The following is a 17,648-nucleotide window of genomic DNA, read 5'->3' as shown; positions in this document are numbered from 1 at the left end:
CTCTTGCTATAAATGTCACCAATACCCCATTGCCAATTCACACAACTCACTATTTCATATATTAAATACAGTTCTTGAATTTCGTATTTTTCTCTTTGATTAATTGCTCTCATGGCTTTTCAAGTTAGGTCAATTCTAGCTTTAGTGTTAGCTTTAGCAGCCATCAATGGAAGTTTTGCGGCTCGTCATCTTTTAGACACAACCGAAGCAGCGGCGCCTGAGGTAGCACCAACATGACCAAAACCGACCGGTGATGATATTAGTCGCTGATGTCCTGATTTGCTGTAGTGTGTGCTAACATGGCCAAATTTAATCATTAGAGAGACCATTGCATTTGTATTTTCAGAGATGAGCCCAGATCGTTACATGATCTTGTGTATCAAGTGCGGATTGAATGTATTCATAATTTCTTTTGTTCCAATTTCTCTAGTTTGGTAATCTGATTTTTTATTTTAATTAATTTATAAGGTTGAAGAAGTACCCTGTCTAATTTGCCAACGAAAAAAAGTAAAAACTACAAGCAATGTACCGATTCCATAGACACTTCTCTATTTGCCAAAATAATAACTGCAAATGATGTCCTTCTAATTTCCCAAAGAAAACAGAACATAACATAAGCTTTGATTGTCCCACAAAAAATAAAAAAATTAATTTGTTGTAAATCTTTTGATCACCATCACACTAAATTAATGTATTGGGTATTATTCATTTATCAAACTGTCCGGAACAAGTTAATTAGATATGCTTACTTGTTACTATTTTATAAAATCTTAATTACTTGTAGCAGAAATATATCATATACGGCTCAAAAATCGAAACTGAAATTCTAAATTTTGTGAGGAGTTGATCAAACTATTAGGAAGTTAGCAGAACACCAATTTTGTTGTGACTTCTTGACTAAGAACCTCTTGACATCCAAAATTAAACATTGTAATCTGTTTACATATAATTTGGTAGTTGTAGAATTCGAATATCGTTGTCAACTTAAATTTCGTTTCAATGTTTCTATTTATTTATTGTTTTCCACCTGATAGTTGTTATTATTTGGCGCCACCAGGTGTCTTCTATCTGTTCTGGTTTTCAATATCCTGTTATCTCTGGTATAATTGAACAAATTTAGTTGAGCAACCTAAAAACCTTTGCACCTCCTTTAAACCCCATACTATAAATATCACTATTTCTCACTAGCACTTCACACAACAACGCATAGAAACTGAATTTGAAATATACTAGTTCTCAAATTTAGTATTCTGATTCTCTCTTCAAATTGCATTCATGGCTTTTCAAGCTTGGTCAATCCTTGTTTCGGTTTTAGCTTTAACAGCCATTAATGGAAGTTTTGCAGCACGCCGTCTTTTAGACATGACCGAAGGTGCAGCGCCAACAATGCTGAAGCCAACTATTCCGGGTATTCCAACAACTTTGCCATCAATGCCTTCTATTCCAAAGGTCCTTATTCCTAGTACTATCCCCACTACACTGCCACATATTCCTGCCATTGTGGGCATTCCTGAAATTCCAACTACAATTCCCACGACTGTACCATCCACTATTCCAATTACATTGCCACCTATGCCTTCCATCCCAGACATTCTTTCTATTCCCACGACAATACCAAAAGTACCCTTCCAGGTGCCATCTATTCCGATCCCACCTACCGCTACCAGTCCATGAAAGATCATGATTAATTCATACACATGCAAGAGAGACTTCATATGGTGTTGGTATATATCTGTTTGGTGTTATATTTCGTACATATTTATGTTTCCTATTGTGGATTATAGTGTGATTAATTTCGTTCAATTTTTTGTTATTTCATTGTTGATATTAAAAAAATAAGGTAATTTGGTTTCAGGCCGGTGTCTCGCTTATTTAAATTGGCATTTTTTTATTTTTCTTGGAATCAAATAAACTAGAAAAATTATAGGATGCTGTTAAAATAAATCAGAAAGAAAAAATGATACATATTTAACACAAAGTTCAATTTTCGCATAGATAACAAAAAGAAGAGAAGAGCGTAGCCAGCTTTAGTCTAAATAGATTAGAACAGAATTAATGCTTCAAAGAATGCATAAAGAGTACCACTAATGATGTCAAAGAAAAAAAAACACAAACAAAAAATGAAGGTGCGAACTTAATTCAGGCATAATTTTATATGCACAAAAAGAAAATTTAGATTGTAAATGCTCCTTTCAAAATTCAACATAGCATAGAAGTACCACAGAACCACTAATGACGTTCAAAAAGGCCTATTTTCTGGGTAGTATGTATATTTTCTGGTTACATGTCTCCTTTTCATGACTACTAACATAAACGAATGGTTTAGAAAATCAAAACTAAGGTCCTAAAGTAAACAAATTAGGCCACTCTAGCATATGAACTGTCGAGTGAAATTTTCTCTATTTTATTTTTCAAAATATTTGATTTCAAATGTTAATTTTGTAAATGTTATTGTAGGTCCTTTGAATGACATCAAAACATAATACCGTAAACGGGAATATCAAAATTTCTTTTCTCAGAACCAACCACTTTAATTCAAACCATCTAAAAATATAAACTAAATTGAGCAAATTGAGGAAGCTTACCAAATGGAAGAGAACATAACTAAATGAGCAAATTGAGGAAGCTTACCAAATGGGAGAGAACATAACCATCATACTAAATTAATGAATGTATTGGATCTATTGATAATTTATCAAACTGTTGAGAACAACTTAATTGACAAATATGCATGTTTGGTAAAAAGTAGAGTTACGTTGATTATAACCATCGTAACGGTATTTTATTTAAATGCCAAATGCACTCCTAAGTAATAAACTAACAGATTTTGATCCTGATTTATTCTAACGAGAAGCTCGCATTCATCGGATCATGCAGCTAGACGATTTGAAATCCAATCTAATTAATCCAACTAAATTTTGAATTCATCCGAAATTGGAAAATAATGGACTATGTACTTCACAACTATTTTCCAGATCACTTGTATATGTATTTTGAAGTCAGGTTGAGGTATGCATGCAATACGTGGTAATAGATGCTAGGTAGTAATCTATAAGTCAATTATTTGTTCATGAATTGGATGATTAATATATCATTTATTCCTTGAATGTTATTGCATTTATTAATCATTCGAGTTCATGACTGAAATTGTGAAATTTCATAATAAAGATGATAAATACTCAAAATTGTTACTAACCAAGATAATTAGCAGGAACACTAATTATCCATTATATGGTTAGTATGTGGATTAAATAATGGTTAAGTTTCACAGACTATAGACAAAGAGTTGTCATTTAATTACATAGATACATGTTAAGAACATGGTATTTGACTGACCCTAAATAAGACGTTAAATGGTAATGTGTTTGTGTCATTAACGGTTTCATTTCAGTGTTAAGTTCTACAGTATGAGGTGTGGTATTTTCTACATGAGAAATGTGTATTTGTAAGTGTTATCAAACGCTATCTGTAAAAGGTAGTTATAAAGGTGGCATTTCAGTACACATGACTTGTGCGGAGGAAGAGATCCTCACCAAAAGTACTATTGTCTCTCGTATTATTATACGAGTGATAGTAACAGTGGGCCCCTTGATAGGAGTAGGATTATACGTATACGGTATGATTAATAGAGATTAATCATATAAAATAATCTACTCAAAAAACAAGAAAAGATTAGGATTGCATGAATGACACATTCCTACCCTGAACCTGATCTGTTGCTATGAGACAATGGAATTAACACAAGTAAATTAATAAGTTTATAGCAGGATCATGATATTGTACTAGACAACATCATCTGTGTAATTGGGGGTCACAGTGCACTGCCAGATGCCAACTATTATCTATAGAAATTAAAACAGTTTTTAATTTTATTGCCAACATAATACAAATCCTATCGGGTCACACCATATAGGAACCGGATCAGAGAATCTTATTATTAATAATAAATAGTTATAATTAATAAATAAGATGGCAAAACATTAATTATAAATGTTATAATTAATATAAAAAATATCATAAAGAGAATGGGCTTAAACAGATTAAAATTATAAGCGTGTATGACACATTGTGTAATTATTGTTACAACCGCAAATAAAATATAATTATTCAGAACAATTATATATATGGAATAATATATTTGGGTCTTAATTATATTTAGAATATAATTAAGAAAGCCTAAGAGTTGAAGCCCAAAAGCCCAAGTATGATACATTCATTATGAGCCTTTCTAGGTCTTATACTATTCCGTCTGGGCCATTCTGGGCCCTTTTACTATTCATAGTGGGCCCAAATCAAAGCACAAAATGTCCAAGCCCAATAACCATTTATTATGGGCCTTGAACTATTCATTATGTGCCTTTCTAGACCCAGAACTATTCATTTTGGTCCTTGTACTATTCATTATGGGCCTTTTTGGGTCCAGGGGCATTTTGGTCATTTCACCCATGCCAAAACCAACCTACTACACCTATATAAAGGGGTGGAGGGGTGGAGGGTTGGATAGAAGGCATACCATTTCATTTCCAAGTTTGAGTGGAAACCTGACTGAACGCACGTTCCTGACATTCTCGGAATCCCTCTCAAATAGTGATTGTGTGAGGTTATAAATATATACGTATAGACGTATATATTTGAGTGGTAAGTGGTTGTAATCTTGCGTAGTTAACGGTTACTCGACTTTTACACATAAGTTGTGAATCAGAGTATCTACAAAGTGCGAGACAACTTGTTTAGCTGAGTGTTGCGAGTATAGTATTTCTGGCAGAAGAAATACTTGCTCTCTGATCATTCCTGGTGGATTACTGATAGAGGCACTGTACGTCTGGTGCTCTTGTCCATAGCAGCAGTAGCAACGAGGCAAGCTCAGCGGCAGTTCTAATTAGAATTTGGAACCAAGGTATAATGTTATCTTAATTTATTTAATTGTTAAATAAATTTAGTTTTAGAAATCAATCAATAAGATAGATCATCGGCTTAAGTTAGACGTAAAAATTTTTATTTTTCGGTCTTTTTCCGCACTCAAGCCAGTACAAGGGTAGCAACAAAACCCAACAATAGAAACCCCACAGAAAACTATATAATAAAAATATTTTGAGAAAAATTATCAAACTTTAGGATGTTAATACTAGACCACCTGTTAAGTTAGTTTTGATTTTCTTGAGTTGGAAACCTTGTCACACCCAAAATTGAACAAGTAATCTGTTCAAATGTACTAATTTGCTGGTAGTTAATTGTTAGAAGAAAAAAAAACATTCTCAATTACAAGTGCATTTTTAAATTAATTTATATATTATTTTTCTTGTTAGTTGTTGTTCTTGGATGCCATTGCATGTCACTTTGATTTTTAATTCTCAGCAATCTGACATGTTGTGATGAATTTAATTTTGGTTTACCAACCCACAGACCTTTGGTTGATCAACCTAAGGATAGTTGCACCTCATCCTAAAAAACCTCTTGCTATAAATGTCACCAATTCCCCATTGCCAATTCACACAACTCACTATTTTATATATTAAATACACTAGTTCTTGAATTTAGTATTTTCTCTTTGATTGATTGCTCTCATGGCTTTTCAAGTTAGGTCAATTCTAGCTTTAGTGTTAGCTTTAGCAGCCATCAATGGAAGTTTTGCGACTCGTCATCTTTTAGACACAACCGAAGCAGCGGCGCCTGAGGTAGCACCAACATCACCAAAACCGACTATTCCAGCTATTCCAACAACTTTGCCACCAATGCCTTCTATTCCGAAGGTCACTGTTCCTAGTACAATTCCTGCTACACTGCCACCAATTCCTGCCATTCCAACTACAATTCCCGCTACACTACCACCAATTCCTGCTATTCCAACTACAATTCCTGCGACTATACCAACCAGTATTCCAACTACATTACCTCCTATGCCTTCAATCCCAAGCATTCCCTCTATTCCTGTGACAATTCCCAAGGTGCCTTACCCGGCCGCGCCTATTCCGGCCCCACCAAGTGCCACCACTAGTCCATGAAAGATGATTATTTAATTATGCGTGTGCATGTATATTTGAGAAAGTGATGGTGTACTTAAAAATATTCTTGCTAGTTTGTGGTTTTATATTTGCTTGGTGTTGTAGGTACTATGTTCATGTATATGTTCAGTACTTCTGTGGATTATACTGTGAATGACATTGTTTCTTTGTATGTTATTTCATTTTTGCAATGCAAAGTGCTGATTTTGTTTCAGGCTGAAATCACACGTGTTTGTAATGGGTCTTTTAATTTCTTTCAGAATAAATGTCCTCTTTATTTTGTTAGATGCCCTTAAATAATACTAACAAAACACCGAGACAATTGTTGTAGCATTCTGATAAAATAACTGAGAAAACTTCAACATGCTTATAACTATGCAAAATGTTGGCACGCATGGATCACTAGGAGCAGACAGAGTACCAAGTTTTAATAGATCCAAACTAGATTAAAACATAACTTTAAATAATTTTTAAAGTAGTTTACATATGTATTTCTAAATCAAATTGAAAAAGGTACGTCACAAATAGTGAACACCCCGTCAGAAACAATCTTCCATGAAAACATTCGATAACTAAATCCAATCATGGATGCTTCATTTTTAAAGTAGGAGATGCAAACAGGACCCTTTTGGCATAAATTTTGGGCTCACTGCATTCTCTTGTATCAATATATCAAAGCGATGGACTGTTATATTTTGATAAGCGTGTTTGTGCTAAACTGTTGAGAGTTGAAACGAGAAATTTTAACAGAAGCGCACGAATCCGAATATTCAATAATCCTGGTGAGGTAAAGATGTACAAGGATCTACACACTCAATTCTAGTGACCCAATATGAAGAAAGAAGTGAGCGAATATGTGGCAAAGTGTATAATATGTCAACAAATGAAGGCTGCGCGAAAGAAAACAGCAGGACTACTATACCCCAAACTCAAGGACTCAGAAAAAATTCCAAATCATCACCAAGGATTTTATCATGGGACTACCCCGGACCCGCAAGAGATACGACTCCATATGGGTCATAGTAGACACTAACTAAAATTGATCATTTTATACCCTTGACAATTCTCCATTGGCAAAAAAAAATAACTGCAAATGAAATCCTCTCAATTTTCCCAAAGAAAACATAACATAAGCTTTGATTGTCCCACCAAAAACTAAAAAAAAAAAAAAAATTGTCGTTAAATCAATTGATCACCATCACACTAAATTAATGTATGTATTGGATCTATGGATCATTTATCAAACTGTTGAGAACAACTTAATTGACAAATATCCATGTTTGGTAAAAAATAGAGTTACGTTGATTATAAGCATCGTAACGGTAAAATTTTATTTAAATGCCAAATGCACTCCTAAGTAATAAACTAACAGATTTTAATCCTGATTTATTCCAACGAGAAGCTCGCATTCAGCGGATCATGTAGCTAGACGATTTGAAATCCAATCTAATCCAACTAAATTTTGAATAATGGACTTCACAAGTACTTTCAGATCACTTGTATATGTATTTTGAAGTCAGGTTGAGGTATGCAATATGTGGTAATAGAAACCCCCCAGAAAAATATATAATAAAAATATTCTGAGAAAAATTGTAAAACGTTAGGAGGTTCATACTAGACCACCTGTTATATAGTTTTGACTTTCTTGAGTTGGAAACCTTGTCACACCCAAATTTGAACAAGTAATCTGTTCAAATGTACTAATTTGCTGGTAGTTGTTAGAAGAAAAAAAAACATTCTCAATTACAAGTACATTTTTTTAGATTAATTTATATATTATTTTTCTTGTTAGTTGTTGTTCTATTGCATGTCACTTTGATTTTTAATTCTCTGCAATCTGACATGTTGTGATGCATTTAATTTTGGTTTACCAACCCACGGACCTTTGGTTGATCAACCTAAGGATAGTTGCACCTCATCCTAAAAAACCTCTTGCTATAAATGTCACCAATTCCCCATTGCCAATTCACACAACTCACTATTTTATATATTAAATACAGTTCTTGAATTTAGTATTTTCTTTTTGATTGATTGCTCTCATGGCTTTTCAAGTTAGGTCAATTCTAGCTTTAGTGTTAGCTTTAGCAGCCATCAATGGAAGTTTTGCGGCTCGTCATCTTTTAGACACAACCGAAGCAGCGGCGCCTGAGGTAGCTCAGCCTCCAACATCACCAAAACCGACTATTCCAGCTATTCCAACAACTTTGCCACCAATGCCTTCTATTCCGAAGGTCACTGTTCCTAGTACAATTCCTGCTACACTGCCGCCAATTCCTGCCATTCCAACTACAATTCCCGCTACACTACCACCAATTCCTGCTATTCCAACTACAATTCCTGCGACTATACCAACCAGTATTCCAACTACATTACCTCCTATGCCTTCTGTCCCAAGCATTCCTTCTATTCCCGTAACAATTCCCAAGGTGCCTTACCAGGTCGCGCCTATTCCGGCCCCACCAAGTGCCACCACTAGTCCATGAAAGATGATTATTTAATTATGCGTGCGCATGCATATTTGAGAAAGTGATGGTGTACTTAAAAATATTCTTGCTAGTTTGTGGTTTTATATTTGCTTGGTGTTGTAGGTACTATGTTCATGTATATGTTCAGTACTTCTGTGGATTATACTGTGAATTACATTGTTTCTTTGTATGTTATTTCATTTTTGCAATGCAAAGTGCTGATTTTGTTTCAGGCTGAAATCACACGTGTTTGTAATGGGTCTTTTAATTTCTTTCAGAATAAATGTCCTCTTTATTTTGTTAGATGCCCTTAAATAACACTAACAAAACACCGAGACAATTGTTGTACCATTCTGATAAAATAACTGAGAAAACTTCAACATGCTTATAACTATGCAAAATGTTGGCACGCATGGATCGCTACGAGCAGACAGAGTACCAAGTTTTAATAGATCCAAACTAGATTAAAACATAACTTTAAATAATTTTTAATGTAGTTTACATATGTATTTCTAAATCAAATTTTTGTTAATCTCACAATTTGTTCTGTGAAGGGAAAGATGTAGTATAATATTCAGAGATTCTACAAATGAGATTTCAGAATTGGTAACGCAAGTCCAAGACCAGTGGAGATACAGCTTGCTTTCAGCCTCATCATCGGCTTCCTGTGACTAAACTGCAACAACAATCACAGGGGCAATGATGGAATACCACTGATCAGACCGGACTGGTACAGAAGAAAGACTGGTACGATGCTCAGGTGTTTCGAGAACTAAGGACTGGTACACTGACAGGAGGACATTGGACATTGAACTAGTATGCTGTAATGAGAGAATAGCATACTGGTACGCTGTCAGGAGGAATGTGTTGACACTGGAGCACATTTCTATTGCCCTCATTCTCCAAAGGTGTAATGTAGATATAGCTTGGTGTGAAGGAGAGCATACCAGCACAATTGGAGACCACAGATGTGGATTTTTTTTTTTTTTTTTTTTTTCTTCTTCAAGATTTAGTCTTACTGGTATGGTCTTACCAGTAGACATATCTACCATTTTCTCTTTTCTTTTTTTAGTTTTAATTTACTTTTTAGGCTCAGATGTCCTGAGCTGCAATTGTCTTTATTTTGAAGTTACAAAACGCTTGTAACCGTCTTTTTAATCAATGAAATAAGGGCATGACCCTTGTTTTTCCTCAAAAAAAAAAAAATAGGTACGTCACAAATAGTGAACACCCCGTCAGAAACAATCTTCTATGAAAACATTCGATAACTAAATCCAATCATGGATGCTTCATTTTTAAAGTAGGAGATGCAAACAGGACCCTTTTGGCATAAATTTTGGGCTCACTGCATTCTCTTGTATCAATATATCAAAGCGATGGACTGTTATATTTTGATAAGCGTGTTTGTGCTAAACTGTTCAGAGTTGAAACGAGAAATTTTAACAGAAGCGCACGAATCTGGATATTCAATAATCCCGGTGAGGTAAAGATGTACAAGGATCTACATACTCAATTCTGGTGACCCAATATGAAGAAAGAAGTGAGCGAATATGTGGCAAAGTGTATAATATGTCAACAAATGAAGGCTGCGCGAAAGAAAACAGCAGGACTACTATACCCCAAACTCAAGGACTCAGAAAAAATTCCAAATCATCACCATGGATTTTATCATGGGACTACCCCGGACCCGCAAGAGATACGACTCCATATGGGTCATAGTAGACACTAACTAAAATTGCTCATTTTATACCCTTGACACTTCTCCATTGGCAAAAAAAAAAAACTGCAAATGAAATCCTCTCAATTTTCCCAAAGAAAACATAACATAAGCTTTGATTGTCCCACCAAAAACTAAAAAAAAAAAAAAAAATGTCGTTAAATCAATTGATCACCATCACACTAAATTAATGTATGTATTGGATCTATGGATCATTTATCAAACTGTTGAGAACAACTTAATTGACAAATATCCATGTTTGGTAAAAAGTAGAGTTACGTTGATTATAAGCATCGTAACGGTAAAATTTTATTTAAATGCCAAATGCACTCCTAAGTAATAAACTAATAGATTTTGATCCTGATTTATTCCAACGAGAAGCTCGCATTCAGCGGATCATGTAGCTAGACGATTTGAAATCCAATCTAATCCAACTAAATTTTGAATAATGGACTATGTACTTCACAAGTACTTTCAGATCACTTGTATATGTATTTTCAAGTCAGGTTGAGGTATGCAATATGTGGTAATAGAAACCCCCCAGAAAAATATATAATAAAAATATTCTGAGAAAAATGATAAAACGTTAGGAGGTTCATACTAGACCACCTGTTATATAGTTTTGACTTTCTTGAGTTGGAAACCTTGTCACACCCAAATTTGAACAAGTAATCTGTTCAAATGTACTAATTTGCTGGTAGTTGTTAGAAGAAAAAAAAACATTCTCAATTATAAGTACATTTTTTTAGATTAATTTATATATTATTTTTCTTGTTAGTTGTTGTTCTATTGCATGTCACTTTGATTTTTAATTCTCTGCAATCTGCAATCTGACATGTTGTGATGCATTTAATTTTGGTTTACCAACCCACGGACCTTTGGTTGATCAACCTAAGGATAGTTGCACCTCATCCTAAAAAACCTCTTGCTATAAATGTCACCAATTCCCCATTGCCAATTCACACAACTCACTATTTTGTTGGAAATTTCGGAAGGATATAATGAAACAAAGAGAAGAAATTTGCTGCTGAAATTAACTTCTATTGCTTAATTAAATTCGATTACAACATGCTGAATTTATAGCTAAACATTATTCTAAATAAGGAATCCACTAACCCCACTACATGCTATTTCTGCCTAGTGTAAATAAGGAAACCATATTCTCCACTAACTCAACTAAACATAGAAATACTAACTCTAGAACACATGACAAATACAGACTTCTAATTTTGGAGAAATTCAAACCCACTAACTTCGGCAGCCATCTAAATTAGATGTGTTAATTTTGAATCAACTTCCAACACTCCCCCTTGATTCAAAATAGGTTACTCCAAGCTTCAACATCATCTTTATCTTCTAAGTCATCATTCCAGATCTTCGTATCCCAACTGTCATCCTCAGCACTTGTGTATCAGTAATGGTAACCAGATCTCCATCAGAATCCTTGTACTTGATCAGCACAGATTTTAATGAAGGAAACATCTTCGTCACAATATCTCTCAACACCTTGAAACTACATTTTTCTGGCATTTGAGCTAGCCGTATATCTTGGTTGTACACCAACTTCAACGGTCTCTGATGAATGAGCCCTTCATTCTCCACCTTGAGGGCTTTTTCATCAAACAAAATATTTCTACCCACCATGATTTTGCTACTTTCTGGACTGCTGCCACCATTATCTCTTGTGTGCACTGCTACTGTGCCCTTGTTGCTTGCATCAATCTTGCTCTTGGTGTACGCCATGAAGAGTGCCGGTTGCTCATTTTCTTTTACAGCATAGCTTGCTTGATTCTCCTCCCTTTGCTTCTTGTAGCACTCGGATTGGTAGTGCCCAAACTTATTGCAGTAGTAGCATTGGATGTTCTTCTTGGCTTCATGGTATGATTGACTATTTTCGGCAGTGTTGCTTCTGCCTCTTCCTCTTCCCCTGCCAAAATTACCTCTGCCTCTGCTTCTTGACGTCTCCCCCTGCATGTAAAATGTCTTGTCGTCGCCTTTATCTTCAGCCTTTGACATCCTTGCTTCATGAGTCTGCAGTGACCCCATGAGTTCATCAAAGGTGTAGGTTGCTAGATCTTTGGACTCTTCGATTGCTGCAACTACATGATCAAACTTGGGTGTTAGGCTCCTTAACACTTTCGCCACCACCGTCTTCTCTTCCATGGTGTCTCCAAATGCTCGAATTTGGTTGACCACCCCTTGTACTCTTGAGAGGAAAATCTGCACGGATTCCTCCTTGTTCATCTGCAATGTTTCAAAGTCCCTGCGTAGGCCTTGAAGTTTGATTGCCATGACTCGAGTACTCCCTTGAAATGTTGTTTTCAGGGTTGTCCACGCCTCCTTTGCGTTGGTGGCTGCTGCAATTTTCGAGAAGATGGTGTCATGCACTGCTTGTTGGATGAAGAATAGCGCCTTCGCATCTCGCTTTGCTGTTTCTATTGGTGTGGGATCTGCGGTCGGTGCTCCCGTCTCCACCAATTCCCATAGACCTTGTGACTTGAGCAAAGTTCGTATCTTGATGCTCCAGAACTCGTAGTTGTCTCCCTTGAACAGCGGAATCAACGGATTTGAAACGCTCATGTTCTCTGCCATGGTCGGATCTGCCCTGATCTCTAACCTTCGGCTCTGATACCAATTTGTTGGAAATTTCGGAAGGATACAATGAAACAAAGAGAAGAAATTTGCTGCTGAAATTAACTTCTATTGGTTAATTAAATTCGATTACAACATGCTGAATTTATAGCTAAACATTATTCTAAATAAGGAATCCACTAACCCCACTACATGCTATTTCTGCCTAGTGTAAATAAGGAAACCATATTCTCCACTAACTCAACTAAACATAGAAATACTAACTCTAGAACACATGACAAATACAGACTTCTAATTTTGGAGAAATTCAAACCCACTAACCTCGGCAGCCATCTAAATTAGATGTGTTAATTTTGAATCAACTTCCAACATATTTTATATATTAAATACAGTTCTTGAATTTAGTATTTTCTCTTTGATTGATTGCTCTCATGGCTTTTCAAGTTAGGTCAATTCTAGCTTTAGTGTTAGCTTTAGCAGCCATCAATGGAAGTTTTGCGGCTCGTCATCTTGTAGACACAACCGAAGCAGCGGCGCCTGAGGTAGCTCAGCCTCCAACATCACCAAAACCGACTATTCCAGCTATTCCAACAACTTTGCCACCAATACCTTCTATTCCGAAGGTCACTGTTCCTAGTACAATTCCTGCTACACTACCGCCAATTCCTGCCATTCCAACTACAATTCCCGCTACACTACCACCAATTCCTGCTATTCCAACTACAATTCCTGCGACTATACCAACCAGTATTCCAACTACATTACCTCCTATGCCTTCTGTCCCAAGCATTCCTTCTATTCCCGTAACAATTCCCAAGGTGCCTTACCAGGTCGCGCCTATTCCGGCCCCACCAAGTGCGACCACTAGTCCATGAAAGATGATTATTTAATTATGCGTGCGCATGCATATTTGAAAAGTGACGGTGTACTTAAAAATATTCTTGCTAGTTTGTGGTTTTATATTTGCTTGGTGTTGTAGGTACTATGTTCATGTATATGTTCAGTACTTCTGTGGATTATACTGTGATTTACATTGTTTCTTTTTATGTTATTTCAATTTTGCAATGCAAAGTGATGCTTTTGTTCCAGGCTGAAATCACACGTGTTTGTAATGGGTCTTTTAATTTCTTTCAGAATAATTGTCCACCTTTTTTTTTTGTTAGATGCCGTTATAAATACTAATTAAGCACCGAGACAATTGTTGTAGCATTCTGATATACTGAGAAAACTGCAACATGCTTAAACTATGCAAAATGTGGCACACATGGATCGCTAGGAGCAGACAGAGTACCAAGTTTTAATATATACTAGATTAAAACATAACTATAAATGATTTTTTAAGTAGTTTACATATGTATTTCTAAATCAAATTGCAAAAGGTAACAAATAGTGAACACATATCTCCAGTCTTTCCTGGAACACAAGCCGCAAAATTTACGCTCAAGCACCAGACAATGTCATGTGAAACTGAATTTCATATAGAATTTTCACTAGTAAATGACTTTACATATTTCTCAAAAGGTCCATACTGAAAATCAAATTAGAACAGTTGGACCCTCCACCCTTCAACCCTAGGATATTTGCAATGCGCATAATTCAAAATTAACAAAATCCTTCCACAAATAATAATTTATTAAGTGGGGATGGTATATACCAAATTTATGCTTTGTCTGTAGACTGATCACTGAAACAGTGCAACAATCTGTTTTAAGAATGCCACTTCTTCACTTGGAAATTGTCATGCGCTAATTTGTCTACACAAGTGACTAAATTTAGATGATGAGCTCAAGGTCTCACTAATGCTTCTTTTCAAATAGCAATACAGACAGACTACCTTTATGTATTTTCGGAGATGAGCTCAGATCGTTACTGGTCTTGTGTATTTTTTTTTAATTTGTTCCAGTTACTCTTTTACTTAGGTGATCTGACTTTTGATTTTAATTAACTTATAAGATTAGAGAATTACCCTGTCTTATTTGCAAAGGAGAAAAAAGTAAAAACTAGAAGCAATGACTACCGATTCCATAGGTACATTGGCAAAAAAATAACTGCAAATGAAACAGAACATAACATAAGCATTTATTGCCCCACCAAAAAATAAAATATTTAATTTGTCGTTAAATCTTATGATGACTGTCGCAATAAATTAATGTATTAGATATTATATATTGATCATCTATCAAACTGTTGAGCTGCTTGAGCACAACTAATTAATTGACAAAATATGTGTGTTCGGTAAAAATTAGACCTTTTTTTTTAGGGTAAGTGAGCAATTGCTCACCAACGATTTGTATTAATATAAGAAAAAATAATTACAACCTTACATCCTGCAAGGACAGTCTCAATCAAATATTATAAAAGCAAAACCAAAAAACAAAATTTAAATGCTGAAGCTTTCTACCTACCTAACTAACTATCAACTATCCCTTGTAATAAAATACAGTAGCACCTGTGTTGGTCTCCCTCCCCCTCTCATGTCTATTATGGGTCCTTCTCTACAACACCGAGGACCATAATTTGATTTGTAGTTGTGTAAAAATTAGACTTGCGTTGATTATAAGCGTTGTAACAGTAAAAATTTATTTACAAGCCAAATGCACTCCTAAGTAATAAAATAATAGATTATGATCCCAATTTATTCCGACCTGAAGCTCCTATAATTCATCTGAAGCTAGAGGATTTGAAATCCAATCTGATCCAAGTCAAATTTGAATGATCCGAAATTGGAAAATTATGGACTAAGTACTTCACAATATATTACTTTCCAGACTTCATATGTATTTTTAATCAGGTTGAGATATGCAATATGTGGTAATATGAAACCCCACAAAAAATATAATAAAAATATTATGAGTAAAAAAGATCAAACCTTTGGAGGTTCATAGTAGACCACCTGTTATATATGTTTGTTTTGACTTTATTTTATTTCGAAACCTCTTCACATCCAAAATTGAACAAGTCATCCGTTCAAATATTAGCTAGTAGTTGTTGGACAAAAAAACATTCTCAATTATAAGTGTATTTTTTCGATTTAGTTATATATTATTTTTCTTTATAGTTGTTGTTCTTGGATGCCATTGTGTCACTTTGATCTGTTTCATTTTTTTTATCAATCTGACATATGTGATGTATCTGTAATTTTGGTTTACCAACCCACAGACCTTTGGTTGATCAACCTAAGGACCATTGCACCTCATCCTTTAACAACCCCTCACTATAAATCTCAGCATTTCCCCATTGCCAATTCACACAACTCACTATTTCATATATTAAATACAGTTCTTGAATTTAGTATTGTCTCTTTGATTGATTGCTCTCATGGCTTTTCAAGTTAGGTCAATTCTAGCTTTGGTTTTAGCTTTAACAGCCATTAATGGAAGTTTTGCTGCTCGTCATCTCTTAGACACAACCGAAGCAGCGGCGCCTGAGGTAGCACCAACATCACCAAAACCAACTATTCCAGCTATTCCAGCAACTTTACCAATGCCTTCTATTCCGAAGGTCACTATTCCTAGTACAATTCCCACTACACTCCCGCCTATTCCTGCCATTCCAACTACAATTCCCACGACTATACCAACCAGTATTCCAACTACATTACCTCCAATGCCTTCCATCCCAAGTATTCCTTCTATTCCCGCGACTATACCAACCAGTATTCCAACTACATTACCTCCTATGCCTTCCATCCCAAGCATTCCTTCTATTCCCAAGGTGCCTTACCAGGTCGCACCTATTCCGGCCCCACCAAGTCACACCAGTCCATGAAAGATGATTATTTAATTATGCGTGTGCATGTATATTTGAGAAAGTGATGGTGTAGCTAAAAATATTCTTGCTAGTTTGTGGCTTTATATTTGCTTGGTGTTGTATGTACGTACTATGTTCATGTATATGTTAAGTACTTTTGTCGATTATACTGTGAATTACACTGTTTCTTTGTATGTTATTTCATTTTTGCAATGAAAAGTGCTGATTTTGATTCAGGCTGAATAAAGTAATTAATTAAAGTAGGAGTTGATGATGCGGAGAGGGTTTAGGGTGGGGTCTACGGCAGCAATGAGGTCAGTCTAAGGCGAGAGAGCGAGAGAGAGATATTGCGTCGGCAGGAGCAGAGGCGGAGCCAAACTTTCGGACTATGCGGGTCAATTGTGAATGGGGATCAATCATATAAAAATTTTATGCAATTAATGGGGGCCAATTTACAGTATTTGTAGCATTTTCCTCTAGATTATATAGAAAAATGTGTATAAATATAAAAAAAAAATTGTAAAAAAAATAGAGGTCAATTGACCTCCTCTGGGCGGGAGGGTTTTTACCCTAAGCCGCAATGGGTTTTTCGGTCTGGCTCCAAATATTCGTGATTCTTTTTTGGGTTTAGGGGAAATACTTTCAGCGGCAGGCAACGGTATCAGCCGCGGATGCCCTGATTTGCTATAGTGTATATGCTAACAAGGCCACATTTAATCATTAGAGAGAAAGTTGCAATTGTATTTTCGGAGAGGATTGAATGTATTCATAATTACTTTTGTTCCAATTTCTCTTTTAGTTTGGTAATCTGATTTTTCATTTTAATTAACTTATAAGGTTGGAGCAGTACCCTGTCTTATTTGACTAGGACAAAATAGTAAAAACTACAAGCAATGATATCCGATTCCATAGACACTTCTCTATTTGCCAAAATAATAACTGTAAATGATATCCTTCCAATTTCCCAAAGAAAACAGAACATAACATAAGCTTTGATTGTCCCACAAAATATAAAAAATTTAATTTGTTGTAAATATTTTGATTGCCATCACAATAAATTAATGTATTGGGTATTATTCATTTATCAAACTGTCCAGAACAAGTTAATTAGATATGTTTACT

The 17,648-nt window shown here is 35.3% G+C and overlaps 3 protein-coding genes and 1 long non-coding RNA gene across 4 annotated transcripts in view; 3 read left to right on the top strand and 1 right to left on the bottom strand.

The window, feature by feature from the left end:
- LOC144552689 (uncharacterized) overlaps positions 1–16,494 on the bottom strand; it is a 29,399-nt gene extending 12,905 nt beyond the window's left edge. Inside the window, exon 1 of the long non-coding RNA XR_013511197.1 lies at positions 16,442–16,494. This is a non-coding gene — a long non-coding RNA (uncharacterized LOC144552689). The remainder of the gene's footprint in view (positions 1–16,441) is intronic.
- Positions 112–1,681, top strand: LOC144552448 (uncharacterized). Its single transcript, XM_078300432.1, has 2 exons — positions 112–222; positions 1,267–1,681. Exons 1-2 carry the CDS (start codon positions 112–114, stop codon positions 1,672–1,674), a joined length of 519 nt encoding a protein of 172 aa, XP_078156558.1. The 3' UTR covers positions 1,675–1,681.
- LOC144552687 (uncharacterized) lies at positions 5,532–8,662 on the top strand. Its single transcript, XM_078300683.1, has 2 exons — positions 5,532–5,918; positions 8,183–8,662. Exons 1-2 carry the CDS (start codon positions 5,565–5,567, stop codon positions 8,483–8,485), a joined length of 657 nt encoding a protein of 218 aa, XP_078156809.1. The 5' UTR covers positions 5,532–5,564; the 3' UTR covers positions 8,486–8,662.
- LOC144552684 (uncharacterized) lies at positions 13,164–16,702 on the top strand. The gene is made up of 2 exons (XM_078300681.1): positions 13,164–13,537; positions 16,338–16,702. The coding sequence occupies exons 1-2, from the start codon at positions 13,208–13,210 to the stop codon at positions 16,542–16,544; spliced, it is 537 nt and encodes a 178-aa protein (XP_078156807.1). The 5' UTR covers positions 13,164–13,207; the 3' UTR covers positions 16,545–16,702.
- The last annotated feature ends 946 nt before the right edge of the window (positions 16,703–17,648 follow it).

Source organism: Carex rostrata, chromosome 4 (assembly GCF_964058835.1).
Source record: "Carex rostrata chromosome 4, lpCarRost1.2, whole genome shotgun sequence".
Taxonomy (NCBI): Eukaryota; Viridiplantae; Streptophyta; class Magnoliopsida; order Poales; family Cyperaceae; genus Carex; species Carex rostrata.
This window is presented reverse-complemented; position numbering and strand designations above follow the sequence as displayed.